This window comes from Anas acuta, chromosome 3 (genome assembly GCF_963932015.1).
Source record: "Anas acuta chromosome 3, bAnaAcu1.1, whole genome shotgun sequence".
Taxonomy (NCBI): domain Eukaryota; kingdom Metazoa; phylum Chordata; class Aves; order Anseriformes; family Anatidae; genus Anas; species Anas acuta.
Genome location: NC_088981.1, coordinates 67,972,003 through 67,988,699, shown reverse-complemented (window position 1 = coordinate 67,988,699; position 16,697 = coordinate 67,972,003). Strand labels below are relative to the sequence as shown.

The window sequence follows — 16,697 nt, the reverse complement described above, 5'->3', positions numbered from 1 at the left end:
TTCATCAGCTTTTTTTTTTTTTTGAATCATGCAAACTCAGCTTTTATTTGCAACATTCTTAATGTTCTCAGTCTGAAAAATCATCTTAGAAATACTGCTTGAACATCAAGATTGCAAGTTTGATGATAAGTTTGAATAACACCATTCCTATTCTGACTACATAACATGTCTCTGTGGGATTTGCTAACCTTACATTGCAACAGTGTTAAACACAGTTCCTGGCCAGAAGAGAGGCACATGGATTGATGGAGATTTGATAACCATAAATAATATCTCACTGGGGCCAGGAGGCAGTACTTAGCATTAGCCTAGAAACAAACAGGGATGGTATTAAGACATGAGACTTTGCCTGGGACTCTCCTAGATCATTCCATGCCAATTCTTATCAGTATGGGTTTGGCAAAGCCATTTAACCTCTTCTTCTTTCAGAATGGTGATCATTTTCCAAAATCACATGGATGGTATGACAGCTAATTAATTACTGCTGCATTGTGCTTTACAAATATAATTAGTATAAAGACAGCTACAAAGGAGAAACACTGCACACAAGAAAATGAAGATGAACAGAGACAGAACACTAAAGAGACTGTAGGTGTAGTCAAACAGAAAGAGGAAAAATAAATAAGGAATATAATTCTGAATAGACAGTACATAAAAGGTATGCTTGAAAGAAAAAAAATAATATATATATATAATAATAATAATGAAAAGCTATGTTGCCTTCCAAAAGTAGAGGAGGGTAAAAGGAAATTAAAAATTAGAAGCAAGGCACTGAGATGAATGGATCTGATATATCTAAAGAGAAGAAAAGATGATAAAGAAGAGAAGTAATAAAAACCACCCAGCCTTTAAAGTAATGAATCTTTTAATTTATTTATACCTTTTTTGATATTAGAGGAAAATGGTTGAAAACTTACACTGAGCTCATGCTATGTTAACACAGTAGAGCTCTTAATTCCTGGATTATGTTGTTAAATAATTAACTGATGAATCATAAGTAAATAATTGAAGCTTGGTCCTCTAAACCTCACAACTGAAGATAAAACTGTCACAGTTATATTAAATTTTAGCAAAACTGATATTGAAGTTAATTAGAAAATCTGGAAAAAAAAAACTTCTAAAATCTGTAGCTGTGAAGACTGCTAGCAGAAGCATCTGGGCCCCATTTCGCCATGGAACAAAATAAAAGGGATCATCAATTATTTAAATCTCCTTCATTAAAGTTAAATCTAGAGAAGATGGAAGCATGGATTTCTAGTTCTTCTGTGAAATACCTACACCTGCCCTGAGCCTTGTCCTGTTGGAGAAGGTTATTGATGTGTGCAGAAGGATAAGAAGTAGGGGGTCACTCTGAAATGTTAACATAGTCTTGATTTCTTTTTAAAATATCCAGAATTCCTAAACTTTAAGAGCTATGAAACAAGTCCTTATACTTCAATAAATAATGACAGATCATAGGTTTCAAGACACTATTTAACATTCAAAACAAACAGCTTCAGGAATCCAATAATGATTGTGTTTATTCTTGTAAAAGAGGAACTGTATACAAACTAGAAAAGATCAATCCTGCGTCTATAGAACAAAATAGTTCCTTTCCCCCCGTGAACTTCTGTGTTGCCTTTTTTTTTTTTTTTTTTTTCAATACAGCAAAAGCATGTGTACTTTGGGTTTAAGCAAGGCAATTAATCTGGATTCTGCTGTCATCATGTTAATGGGATTTTTATTATTATTTTTTTTTTCTGTAAGAGAACTCTCAAAGCATAGATCCTGCTGTGCAGAGTGATCAAACTCCTCTTCAAGCACAAACTGGTATGGTTCAAAAATCTAAGGAAAAGCAAATAATTATTCCCATAAAGAAACTATGAAATGCTGTAATGCTACTGTGCAAGATTATGATTTTTTTTTTCATTCTTGTGATCTGATATTTAAAAAATAAATAGAAGGCAGTTTGTATTTGAGAAGCCCCCACCCTTTCAGCTTCCTGATGCTTCATCTTGCAAAACACTTGCCAGCAGCAAAAACTTGAAGTGTCTTTGAGTGCCAACATCAGCGTGACAGTGTACCAGCCCTCCTTGTCTTCAAGGAGGGCTCACTTCATATCTGGGCTTAAATTAATTTCACAGCCACCCCTTCAGTCACATTCACTCACTTTTCCACCTCAGCCCCCACCTTGGGGTTCACTTGACATTGTCATAGTTGTTGGCACTGATGTCATTCTCTATGAAGCTCTCCAGCTGCCAGCACAAGTCCTGGAAGGTGGGCCTCTCACTGGCCTCCTGGCTCCAGCACTTCCTCATCATCTCATAGATGGACTGTGGGCAGCACCTGGGCTTAGGCAGTCTGTACCCCGTGTCCAGCACCTGGATCACCTGTTGTCCTGTCAGGCCTGTTAATGATTCAAGGAAGAAAGAATTCATCAGACTTCCAGGGTCTGCATAGGCACGTGTGACACCACATGTCCCTGACTCCTACCTAGATGAGAAAAGGGTGTGCTTTCTCCAAGTGCAGCCATGCTAACTAAGGGCAGAGATGGGAGTGGGAAGGCCCCATTCCACAGTAAAAGGACACAGAAACCACTGGAGGTGCCCAGATCAGCAGCTGAAAAGCACCTCCAGTACTTCCCAGGCCCCTCACCCTGACTGTTCTGATGCAAGGCATTTCAAATGGGTTTGTCCTGGTGGGAGGCTTCTCCTCCGCCACCTGTCCTTTGCTTAAATTATTTTGACATCTACTTCACTTAAGCTAAATCTAAGCCACTCTGCACTCAGCAGCTCCAAAACCTCCCAAGAAAATCTAACCTGCTTTTGAATTTTCCTTGCATTTGGAAAGTTTTCAATAACATCAGCCCTAATTTTCCTCTGGTGCAGTTATCTTGTGGCATCCTGCTCTGTCACTGCGGGTCATGAAGAAGAAGCAATTCCCTTATCTTTATTGTACCTTTTATGTATTAAGGCTATTGTCCAATTCCCTTTCAATTTTCTACCCTTTAAACTAAATCCTCAGTTGTATAATCTTTATTTCTTTTTCTTAGATCTCTGAATGATGTTTCCTTTGTACATTACCCATTGCCACAATGGTTCAACATAACCTTATCTCTTAACTGATTACAGAGGACATACTCCTGAAAGTAATATCAAGAAAGCAAATAACCATGGCAGAAGGACATTTTCTTCTGTAAAGTTAAAGGTAAACTACACCTTTGCCAATGTATAATGCTATGTATTTATTCAGACAATACCAAAAATCATGGTGCTTCTACTTGAATAATTTATGTATGTGTGTTTACATATGCAAACATATACAGTTCATGTAAGAACAATTTGAGGATTTGGAGCGTGTTTTGTTCTGTTTTGTTTTGTTTTGTTTTTTCCTGAAGTGCTTTCACAGGATGGGAAGATGGAAATTAAAAAGCAAAACCAACTTTTTCTTTTACAGTAAATACCAGTTTTGGACCCCATTAAATGTAATTTATGGTAAATGCACCAGCCCTCAGGCCTGTTGGGATGCAACATAACTTTTTTTTTGGTTCAGTCCTGCCCTAGTGTTCTCCTCACTAGCACAAAATGAATCACAGTCAGGCATTTCATTGATATCTGTTGTTACTGGAGCCGCAGTCCTTGAGCACTTCTCAGAGTGCTAGGTATATTGGCTCTTCTCATACCATTAAATTTACTTTTGTGGTTGGCGAAATTTTATTCCTAATACTTGTGATCCTTCTCTTTATGAAATCGTTCCACTGTGTAGTCAAATATGAGGGAATGTGGAAAAATCACCCTTATTCATTTTTTGGATGGCTTCTTCCTGAAGTACCTATGCAGTATTTCATCAATGATAGCACATTCTTTTATGTGATATCCACACAAAAGAAAGGAAAAACAAGACAGCAGGCAGGTGAGAGAATGAGACCACACCTTGAATACTGTGTTCAGTTTTGGGCCCCTCACTGCAAGAAGGACATTGAGGCCCTGGAGCAGTGTCCAGAGAAGGGCTACGATGCTGGTGAAGGGTCTCAAACACAATTCCTATGAGGAGTGGCTGAGTAAAGGGGTTGTTTATTCTGGAGAAGAGGACACTAAGGGGGGACCTTATTGGTCTCTAGAACTACCTGAAAGGAAGGTGTGGGGAGTTGGGGGTCTGCCTCTTCCTGCAGATAGCTTGCAATAGGACAAGAAGGAATAGCCTCAAGTTGTGTCACAGGAGGTTGGGGTTGGAAATTAGGAGAAATTTCTTCTCAGAAAGAGTGGTCAGGCATTAGGATGGGTTGCCCAGGGAAATGGTGGCATCACTGCCCTGGGGGCATTTAAGGAAAGTTTGGACCTGGTGCTTAGGAACATGGTTTAGTGGGTAATATTGGTAGTACAGAGATGGTTGGACAAGATGATCTTGGAGGCCTTTTCCAACCTTAATGATTCTATGATTCTATAAAAAGCCTTTCTCTTTTCCACATTCTAGCAATTGGCATCTTTGATCTGGTGCTGGAGAGAAATAAGCAGTTGGCTTCTGTGTATGTGAAATGTAGGTTGACTCCAGCAAGAGAAATCTTGAATGGCTGTTGATCACAGCCTTTGGAAAGCTTCCAGGGAGCCTGGGGCAGCCAGAAGGTCTGACCCACTAAATGGGTATCATCTGAACAGCTACCTTTCTGTATTTACACTTCTAACCCTTTAACATGCCTGTGGTACAGGCATTAAGCTTTTTAATGTGTCCTGGCTTCAGGTAGGATAGAGTTAATTTTCCTCCTAGTAGCTGCTATGGTGCTGTGTTTAGGATTTAGGATGAGAATAATATTGATAACACTCGGATTTTTAATTGTAGCAGAGTAGTGTTTACATTAAGCCAAGGACTTTTCAGCTTTTTGCTTTGACCTGCCAGAGGGCAGGCTAGGGTTGCAGCGGGAGCTGGGAGGGGACAGACTCAGGACAGCTGACCCAAACTGGCCAAAGTGATATTCCATACTATCTGACGTCTTGCTGAAGAATAAATATGGGGGAGCTGACTGGGATGGGGGGACCGGCTGCTTGGGGGTAGGCGGGGCATCGGTCAGTGGGTGGTGAACAATTGCATTGTGCATCACTTGTTTTGTACATATTATTATCATTATTATTATTGTTTATTATCCTTTCTTTTCTGTCCTAATAAACTGTCTCTATCTCAACCCACAGACTTTCATTTCTTTCTGATTCTCTTACCCATCCCAGAGATGGAGGGTGGAGGGTGAGCAAATGGCTGCATGGTGCTTAGTTGCCTGCCATGTTAAACCACAACAATACATCATTCTAAAAGCAAGAAAACAACTAGAAATCATTCCGTAGGTAAAAATGCTTACCAGCATATGGCGTCTTTCCATAAGTCATTATTTCAAAGAGAAGTATTCCAAACGACCACACATCTGACTTAATGCTGAATATTTTGTGGCGGATTGCCTCAGGGGCTGTCCACTTCACTGGAAGTTTTGTTTCAGGCCTGGTTTCACATATATTTCCATTTTCTACCTGTCATCAGTAGAACAAAGTCTGATTTAGGATTGTTTTTAGCAAAGCACTTAAGCACCTGACCAAGCTAAGCTTGTGCTTAAATTTATCAAACGCTTGCCTTTCATGGTATTAAAGCATGCACTTACTGAAGTCTTTTGTTGAAGTGGGCTTTACAGTTGAGAAGTGCTACTGTTCATTGGAGGCCTTTCCAAAGCATTTATCATTTCAAGTGAGCACACAGAGCTGGAGTGGTTTGTGATTAATTATGACCTGCTACTGTGAGCTCTGAATCTGGTGTGCAAGATCTCAAAAATCTGTCAGAAGTGGCAGTGTAAGCATCCTGCTGACACTAGAGACCAAATGCCTCCATGTCTGGTCTTCAGTAAATAGAGAAGGAAAAAGCTAATGAATTCAGAACCTTTGGTCTATGATTTATTGTAACGTTGAAGGGCCATTAACTTTGATAACAATCGCTTAAGAAGGTTTCAGGACTGAAGAACAAACTCCAAGTGATTCAAATTAACATTAGCTTACAGTGGCTGCAATTAATTCATGTGAAGTGAAGATGAAATACTTATAGAAAAAGAAAAATTATTTGCTTGCAAATTTGAGTTAATTTTCCTTACCCATAGAAACATTTCCTTAAAGTGTTATAGCATGGACACCTAAACTTTGTGAACACTTATTCTCTCTTTAATTCTTACTTGTGGTTTAGTGTACATCACCCACACCCATGCCTTGGTCAGATTTTCTCTTGCAAATTCAGGCATAGGTATACAAGAATTTCTGTTGTTTTTTTTGTTTGTTTGTTTGTTTTTACTTTAGAATGTATCATTTTCAGCTGTGATGTCCTAAAGCTTTGAACTATTGGTTCAAATGTCTTGTATCTACATATCTACAATGTCTCGTATCTACACATTGATATAATTGGCATTTTGAGCATAATACTCATCTCTAGAAGCATGAAATGATTTGATTATGCTAGTTAACATTCTGTATTTCACTTCTCTCACTTGAGATCCTCATTTGGGATCTTTGCATGTGATCGTGCTAGTATTTTGACTCAAGAGACAGAATATTCCTAAGAAAGTCTGCAAAAATGACTCTATAACAGAATATTTTAGTGAAGTTAAATTTTAACAAGCAATGTCAACAGCTGTAAATGATTACCCTTTTTAGCGAGAACAAAGGAGAAATACGTATTATAAGCAATATTCATTTAAAAACATATTTTTCTTGTTAAAGATGTGCAATCTGATCTTATATATAACTAGAAGAATTAAAATTAAGCAAAAAGCACTTTCAAAGCCCCTTGATACCATTGTCAAGCCATTATTTTACAGTTCAGTATATGTAATAAATCCAACTCTGTTATGAACTTCAATATGATGCTTGAATTAAAAAGAAAAAGTAAATGAGAAGCAGAGGGCTTTCTTCTCTGTTTTTCTTTCTCATAAAAGCATAAATCAATAAAAGCAATAGTAAGACTTCAGAAATCATGGGCTACATTTTGAATCCATAAAATATGTTAAATCAAGTCTTTCCAACTCTGTTCAGATCCTTTTCAGAGGTAAGAAATTTCTAATCCACAACTCTTTCCTAGGGTGATATTGGTCAGCATTACTTGGTTTTCCATACTTTCCAAGGGTAGAGATGAAAAAAAAAAAAAAAAAAAAAAAAAAAAAGGAGAGAGAGAGAGAGAAAGAGAGTGCAATGGCAATGAACGTAAAGCTGCATCAGATTCAAATGTCTGAGAGTTCTCTTTATGAACTTCACAGTCAGTGGTGCAGAGGAATAGGTAGCAATTTTATGATTGCTACCTACACTCCCAAGCATCACAGAGACAAAGCAGAAGTAAAAAAGGAGAAAATAGCTGTGAATGCATTTTTATCTGCTTTTCCTTACAGGCCTGGGAGTGTAATTCCTGCAATCTCTCTCCATGTGCTAGACACTAGTCTTGTGGATAAAGGCTGCAATGCAAAGGTTTCATTCCTTGGTGGTTGAGTGGGAAGCAATCTTCCCACCAGGCAGCCATCTTCAGACTGATACAAAGGCATAGGCCAGCTTCTAACCTTACATGTGATAACACAAGTAGTAGGTACAAGAAAATGCATTAAGGATCCTTTTCTCTCTGGACTTGTTTTTTTGCCTGAACACAATAATTTAGAGGTTACAGGACATACCTTAGTTGATGTCTTCTTCCTTTTCCCCTAGAGCTGCATTAGAGCCAATTTACCTTTTCACAACCCACCTTAAAAACTCTTGCAAGTCCAAAATCCGCCACTTTGTAAACATTGTGTTCACCAACAAGAACGTTTCTGGCTGCCAAATCCCGATGGATATAGTTCTGGGTTTCAAGGTAAGCCATCCCAGAAGCCACCTGAGCAGCCATGTCTACTTGTTGTTTCAAGACGATTTTGTAGCCTGCATCCTCTATTTAAAAAGAAAAAGACAAAAGTAATAAAATATTTGTGGTATTCAAATATAAATAACAGTTAACTGATTCATACAGCTAACACAAATCAAGGCAACCATGCAATGCAATGATGTAACAGACCAAACAAATGTCAGAGGTTAGTGAACAGCACTACTTTAAGTCACAGAGCTTTTTTCATGATAACCAAGTGACAATGACTGCCGCATCTTGTTGAAAACAGTAGATGCCAAATACAGCAGTTGTTCTAGGTCTAGAAGGATCTGGTGACATATTCTAAAGAAAAAGACATTTATCTATTTAGCAACGCAGATATTTGCCTTTCTGAAAAGTGCATAACCCATCCCAAAATGCAAGTAAGAGTTAACGTCAGTACTCACTGGGTGTAGCCAAAGATGACTAAAGAGGGAAAAGGACAAAATTAGCCCTGCTGCCTGTTCTCTGGTGATTCTTACTAGCAAATACACCATCTGCTGTCAAGTGTAACTCTCATTTTCATTTTACAGTCCACTTGACTGCTTCATGCTGTTATCTCTGTTGCTGCTTTTCTACACAAGGACTCCTCGAGCTGCTTTCAAGCTGCCTGCTTCTCTTGTAGAAGTTTCTGAAGTTTATGCCACTCCCACCACAATAAGATCATCAAGTTCCAGAAATAGAGATGTGAGGTCAAAGTTTGGCTGTTAAAATAAAGTAGCAAAATAACTTTGCATAGAACAGCTTGCCTCTACAAATGAAGAAAAAGCCTCAGGGCCATGAAAAACTGCAGCCATAAATAGTAAGACAGGTACCAATAGTATGTTACTGGGTATGACACACTGGAATTCAAATCCAGGGACTTTATGGCATTTTGAGGACAGATAAACTCATCATAGAATTTATACCCCAAGGTAATCTAGGTAAACGAAATCAGTGTTATATTCAGGCATTGACACCCAAAGTCTGCAGCACTGAAACATATTTCGATGTCTGCAGCATCTAGTATTCAGAATGACTTCAAATTTCTGTTTCAGAATCTTAACAATATCAAAAAGCTAAGTGTTTGTTGCTTCATGTATTGGCAGTTATTTCTCATTGAGGATGGTGTCTTGTCTTCCTTACTGCCTCTGAGTTAAATAAAAAATTTTAGGCTGGCAGTTTTCTGTCACTTATTTTGAATTGATTCACAGTGAAAATGTCTTGGCATTGTTTTGCATAGTTTCCTCCAGTTCTGGCATTTTATCTGACCTGCATTTGCAGTCACCCCTTACAATAAGTGTGAAATTCCATTGTTTACTAATCTATGCTGCACTTTACTCGTCTTGAATTTTATGCTCATCTAGATGTTCTGAGATGAATAGGTAAAAGAAATGAATTTTAAATGTTCATATTTGCTCTGTATACGTATTGTCCTACTTTCTTTTTGAGGCTAAACTCATTGGCATGATAATCTACTGCTGAGATTATTTACTTTTATTGTTGACTCAGAAATTCTCTTCCTCTCTCACACATATGTTTAATAGCTGCCTTGACCTTTAGAAAAGAGAGAGAAAAATCAGTCTATGTGAAAATCTATTGCTTAACCGTCAAGAAAATCCATCATCAGGCCACAGAATAATATAGCACTCAGAAGTTTTGCAGTTCTGATAACTGGCAGACATCAACATTTACTATTCATCTTACTGGACAAAAATAAATCCACAAATGAAGCTTATGCTGTATTTAATCAGGAAATAACTAAAGATATACAGGTACTTGCATAGGTACCTGGGTTTTGGAAACTAGCTTTTGTGACTCAGTTTAAAAACTTTCTCTTTGTGTTCCCTTTCACACTGCTCCTTCACCTGCAGACTGTGAACTACCTCCTTGTTAATGCAAAGACACAGACGGACTTAGGCATGGGTTTGTCCTTGCTCTGTCAATGCTCCAGGCTGGCCTGATGCAAGCTTGCTCCAATTGACAGAACACAGCAATGTCACAGCAGAAAGGATGACTCCTCATGTGTAATGAACTGTGTAAGTGCAGAATAGGAGTCAGAGCTGCTAAATCCTTCTTGTGCTTTATTCCTTCTAGGACGTACAGGTGCACCATGTTAAAGGAGAGGGACAAGATCCACCTCTATAAGTGAAGTTGCAGCAGAGGCTGACCTACCACCTTTAGCATGTGGGCTGATGGATGGGAGGAGGCCACAACTGATCTCACTGTTTATGTACAGCTACAGAGGTTTCCAGAACAGAGCCAGCTCCCATCTGTCTAAACCAGAGCAGGGCAGAAGAGTTTACAGCTGCAGTATATGGGCATGCATGTGTGTTAGTTTGTTTGAAAGTGTTATAAAGGAAGAAAAACTACAACAACAAAAAACAAAGTTAATATAACTTCCACATCCAAACCAGGCACTACTTGTGAATTTACAAAACTTCCCCATGGCTTATTCTTTATCCTATAAAGAAAATGTAGCATTTTCATGCCCTTTCCTAGTAATATTTTTTGACATGACTATCCCCTTTATATGAAAAATTTATTACAGGAAATATCAAAGACAGCTCAGGGTCTGCACCCTGTTCTAAGCAATCAATCACAATATCTCATTTAGGAAATATGAGCAAATATTCTCATCAAAAGAATCTTGACAATGAATAAATAAATACACAGCACTTTCACCAGTTGAGAGCATTTCCTTGGAAATAATTCACCAAATGTCCAGACTGCGTCTCTGCCAGAAAAAGCCCCAGGTCTATCAGACATGATAAAGGCATTCATATGTTTACGATGATTTCATTCACATCCAATAACAAAAAAAAGTTTTCAGTTACATTTTTGTCATACTGGTGGAAGCTCAGTAACTCTGCATAGCAGTGTTTATCAAGAAGTATCCCAAAGTACATTCATAGAGTACACAAGGAATTCATGTGCCCATCACAATTCAGTTGCTGTCATTATGGTGAAATGTGATAGTCACCACACATAAAATATTAGGGCTTCTTAAAACTGAAAACACGTACCAAAAATTTCCAGAATTGGAATTTAACTGAGGAATGTTCTCCAGACTTTTCCTCTCTTCCAGTTTGCCATTTTTACTCATAACATACACAGAAACACCAGCCTTTTTGAAATGTTTTCTTGGTTCTTGAAGTAGCTGAGTGTCAAGAATGCTTATCAAGAGCTATGCACTGACCTCCAACTGATAAAGATCACTTTCAGACAGAGAGCTCTACTTGAGCTTCAAATCTGTTTTCTTACTACTGTCACTGGTGGCAATAACTTATCTGGCCAATACCTATCGAAGCAGTTGAATCTCTGCCTCCACCTCCTAGTTCTGCTTATTGCCCTGTGCATAGGCCATCAGAAAAGGAAAGATATCAGCAGGTTTCCATTGGCCATTTTTACAGTTTTGACAGCCGCCTAGAGACCAACTGACTTTGCATAGTCTCTTATGAAAGGCTGCAGGAATTAGTGCACAAATCAGGCTGTATACATGCAATGCCTACAAGGGCAGCTGCTGTGCATATGCTGGCAACTGATCTAAACATGGGCTGCAGCGCTGATATATCCTGGACATATTGTACTACATGTACAAAGGGAGGACAATTTTCACCTGTGCAATAGCTGTGATTCATCCCGGCTTTCTCAGAGCTATTTCTCTTATGCAATTAATGTTTTCATGCACAGCAATCATTTTCTGATGTGCCAGGCTCTTTCAGTCAGATAAGCAGCAATCTGCATATAAAGGCACCAAAGATGAGAATTTAAAGGAAATTTGTGCCTCACAGCTTCTGACTACTAGCACTTAGTAATGCATGCAAACATGTAGATGACCTAGCACAACTTCCTTGCAGCCCCTCTGGGGGCTTCCTAACTGGGTCATCCCCCTACTAGAGACTTCTTCAGCTGAAATTGTCCCTGGACTGAGACTCACTTAAGAAACAGTTCCATAGAGAGGATGGGGAAAGAAATGTATCGCTTTAAATTCTGTCTGCAATACTGCACAGGTCTTTGCCTTATGGGCAGGAGGCAGAAGACATTTACTGAGATCTTTAAGATCTGTCTGAAGTGTCTGGTTAGGCCTTGCTCCCTTAGGGTTGCCCAGGGAGCTGGTGGAATCACTGTTCCTGAAGGTGTTTAAGAAAAGGATATGTGGTGCTTAGGGATATGGTTTAGTGGGTGATATTGGTGGTAGGGGGATGATTGGACTAGATGATCTTGGAGGTCTTTTCCAACCCTAACAATTCTATGATTCTAAGAGAACATCACAACCTTAGAGACATCAGTATATCAGTCACCTCCTAAACTGAAAATGAGGAACAGCACTAGAACCAGGCATTTCTCAATAGCTGAGTTGAATTTACAGAGCAATCATTACGCTAATTTTTCCAGGCTGTACAACTTTGTCTCTAATTATTATTTTTCTTCAGAAGAGCACTTTGAAGTGCTGCTGAGATAAAAGACCTGATGCAACAGGCAAGGGACAAATTCACAGTGAAAGACTATCCTTGCCTGATAATAGATTTTAAAGCTATTAAGTACATGTCGTGGAAATGCCTCCATTTTGTGTCAAATATGATGACTTGTCCTCTGGTATGCTTATCTTTTTATTCTGTTGGTGTACCTTCCCATCTAGTCATAGAACTGGTGGAAAAATATGTGTCATCATAAGGCAGGAACAAAACTCTAAATGTGATTCTTTCCTGCTTCTCAGATACCTTGGCATGTCAAATTTGTTCATAAACTCCTTTCCTCTTTTCTCATCCCCAAATACAACAAATAAAGCATCTTTCATATTAAACCAAGTGTTTTAATTCTTTCTTTTATATTAGTATATTTACTAAACTGAAAGCTGTGGCACCCCTTGAGATGAGTTTCTAGTTGTATGCTTACTTTGAAGGTATTCTAGAAGACTTCCATATTTCATAAGCTCTGTAATAATATAAATTGGGTCCTCCAAGGTACAAACAGCATAAAGCTGTATAAGCTTTGGATGTCTCAAGTTCTTCATTATTTGTGCTTCCCTCAGAAAGTCTTCTGGGTCCATTGAACCTGAAACAACAACATATAACAAAACATAAGCTAAGGTTATTAAAGACCTTTCTACCAGCCTGGCAGTCTTAAGGCAATAACTGAGATTGTTTTCTGTCTCTCAAAGCACATTAGCATCTCAAATCTTCACAGATCCCAGAGAAAACAGGCAGAGCAGATGAAATAAACAGTTAATGAGTGAAATATGCCAGTTGCACAGGGACAGAGAACATATGTGTTCCAGCCCCCAGGAATATAAAGGCTAAGATTAACCTCCCACAGGCCTCTCCTAGACAGAAGAAAAAAAAAAAAAAAAAAAAAAAAAAAAAGTGAGGCTAGAATGTAAACTGATATAATTTAAGCAAATAATTATGTTGCAACTTGTTAACAAAATACCCGGAAACTGAGGTAATAGTATCTAGATAATGAACATAGAATGTCTTACGAAAATAGTACTACAATAACACTATGTTGCACTATCATTATCAGCTTGGACAATCAAACCCTGAAAGCATTGCAAACACTTTAGTATATAAGGAATTGATATGTGCATTTTATATACATAAATGCAAACAACTATTTATAATGTTTACATAATATATACATATAAATAAATACATATAATCTCAGAGCGAATATGCAATAGTAATTTTATACCACCTTAAATGTGTAAATATCTTAGCAGTTAATAATCCCAAATTTTTACTCATTACATAAGAACTATCATCTCTAGTTCTATTCATATACACGGTGAGTCAATGTGTAAGTCAAACTAAGTAAAAAAAAAAAAAAGTAGAAATGGCACAGGGAGTGAAAGTCAGTGGCAAAGTTAAGATTAGAGCTCATACTTTCTGAATAGGGCATTGATTAGGAAAAGAAAACATGCACAAATGATGAAATTTTTTCAATGTGCATGATCCAATAGTGATCAGATATTCTCAGAGGTTTGAGGATGATGGCAAATTACATGGATTTAACAATACTCTTAAAAACGAATGTGAAATTATCCAACTACTCAAATATTTCCTTCTTCTTAAATCAAAATATTTTCATTAAGAAAATATTACAGTGGGGTTTTTGAAAAAAACTATTCAAGCCTAATCTGTTCTATTCCATGTTTAAAAACAGCCTCTTTTCTTAGTGTAAGCAGAATGAGTCATTTGAGAAACCAAGCCTGCAAGGGTAAGAGTCTTTATTTTATTTTCTTTAATATTAGGTAACAGACAAGGTTCATTTGGGATCTTGGCTCTGCTCCTAACATGGATGTTTAAATGGAGTGAAATGCTGTGAGCATGCTAAATGCCTCAGCAATAAAACTCCACCAGAAAATCTGTTCTACAGAATGAACTGGTAAATCAGCCTGGACCACTTCACCCAACACCTTGAATGCTACCACCTAAGCAGTGCTCCAACCTATCTCCCAAAACATAAAAATAATGTGTGGTTTTACATCCTTGCATCAATGCAATAGAAATGACTGAAAAATGTTGCTGATAGACATTGTGAAAAAAAGCCACTTGACACTGCAACCTCTGAGAGCAGAGACAGGTGTTCATACTGGTGTTCTAACACTTTGCTTGGCAATTCCACAGGGTCCAATTTGGCAATATTTTATAGGATGCCATTAGGAGGGGTGGTGAAAGGCAATGGATTTCTATGCCATCAATAAATGGATAGCAGCCAATAATGCATCTCCTTAACTGGTACAGTCTATACCCATTTCTTTTTGTCGCTGTCAGAGGAAAGTGGGGAACTGGACAAAAAGCAGATGACTCATAGATGGTCTTGATAGAGCAGAAATGATGAGACTTGGAAGAAAAAAAATAAATATCTGTAATGATAACTTTACGTCCTTTTCCTATTCAAAGTAACAAAATCTTTACAGTTTTATCTGAACTTTCCACATATTCTTCTTTTCTAACAGTCAAAACAAACAAACAAACAAACAAACAAAAACAACAAAAAAACACACACACACAAAAACAAAACTACAGTTATCTTTATAGGGTTTGGGCTTTTATACTGATTTAATACTGTGGTCTATTTGCTTACTCTTTTCAAGATTTGTTGTGGAAATCACCCTGACATCTAAAGAGAACCTGATGTATTGTTCTTCTAAAGGTAAATGCAAAAGCCTGATTAGTGATTTAGCATCATTGCCAACATTTGACATGTTGATCCTAAAAGGAATAAAGTATCTGCTAACTTGGGGTCTACCAAACTGCCTTTCATCTATGGATCATTATACAGGATTTCTTCACACCATAGGAAATGACAGTCTGATTTGTTTCCAACATCAAATTTTGCCTACAAGAAATCTCTCAGTTTAATCATGCTATAAACTTCTTCCTACAAATTGAACCCAAGCAACACGTTTTTCATATATGACAACTTCCAATAAAGTGATCAAGAGGGAAGTATTCTATTATGAATAACATCAAATTCTTCTTTACCCTGTTAATTAAAAATATCAATAATAATAACAAACCAGTGACAAGATCAATACATATTTTCTGCATAAAGAGTATGTATAACCTTCATTTTTCTTAGTTTATATCTTTAAATAGCACAAGCAGTAAACACTGACCAACCCTCCCCCTTATAGTGTAATGGGCACCATGAAATGGGTGCTAACTAAAAATAAAATAATAATAATTTAAAAAAAGTGGTTTTATCACTTTTTTGTCTAAGATTAAGTTTTAACAATTTGATAAGCAAGGTAAAAACTGCTGTCTCAAAACAAGACTGTGTTTTTTACCAATCAAAACAGCAAGAAAGAAGTTGCAGCATATTTCTCTGGAGAAGCTTATGGGAATGAGTAAAATAAAATACGTGCCAAATTGAATGTTTTTTTTGTTTTTTTTTTTAGTTTGTCATTGAATGATGTGCTTGTAATGAAGTAGCCATTTTCATCTGTAACTGGTAAACACAATATGAACAGCAGATTAATGTAGGTTAGAAACAACTTGATCAAAAATAAACTATAACATAAGCTTTTACACAAACAACACATATCCTTTTGCAAGACATGAATTTGTGAGTAGATTGATCAGTACCTGAAGAAGATATGGGTTTGATAATTTCTTTTTTGAATGAGAAATGTTTTGGTAAGATCAAAACAAATGCTATATGCTTATAACCAAATGCTGGGACATGTTTATTTGGTGCAATCTATGGTGTGTTTCTTTGCCAGAAATCACCTCTAACTTAAGGCTAATTAAAACAGGCATATCAGCACTTACTACTTCCTTTCTGAAACTATGTTGTTCTAGAATTGAGGAAGGACATTACATTACAAGGCAGACACTTGGTCAGTTATTTCTATCTGATTTCCACTGGCCTAAATGTAAGTGGCCTTTAAATATTTGATAAGCCCCTCTGGAGAAACTTTGTTTGCAACTTCTGATAAACCTTCAAAAATGACTTCAAAGTAACTTTGCACTTCAGAGCAACATTGTCTTCTGTACAAGTTTATAAAGAGTGGTCTTATGTAGAGAGTACGCTGGGCATTATTGTGATCTTCTGAATAAGTTTATACATAATAAAGAAATAATGTTAAGAAGTACAAGTTCTTAGCACAAGAGACTAATTGTGAACTATTCACACTATCAGGAGAATATGATAGGTATCCAACAACCCTCAAGCATGTTTCTCATCACATTCTAGTGAACTTACAAATTAGTGCAAGTTTACGTACTGAATTGTAAGTTATGTATTGTAAAGTTATGTACTAAACTAAATTGAATAAATTTTCTTTGTTCAGGGAAATAGGGAAAATTTCCTGCGTGCAAAGTTTTTTA

The 16,697-nt window shown here is 37.3% G+C and overlaps 1 protein-coding gene across 1 annotated transcript in view; it reads right to left on the bottom strand.

Moving 5' to 3' along the window:
- Window positions 1-1,494: 1,494 nt before the first annotated feature.
- Window positions 1,495-16,697, bottom strand: part of FRK (fyn related Src family tyrosine kinase) — a 58,256-nt gene continuing 43,053 nt past the window's right edge. The window contains exons 5-8 of the mRNA XM_068677664.1: window positions 12,760-12,918; window positions 7,726-7,907; window positions 5,327-5,492; window positions 1,495-2,386 (exon numbers count right to left, since the gene is read on the bottom strand). Coding sequence (XP_068533765.1) covers window positions 2,178-2,386; window positions 5,327-5,492; window positions 7,726-7,907; window positions 12,760-12,918 — 716 coding nt within the window. The 3' untranslated portion in view covers window positions 1,495-2,177. The remainder of the gene's footprint in view (window positions 2,387-5,326; window positions 5,493-7,725; window positions 7,908-12,759; window positions 12,919-16,697) is intronic.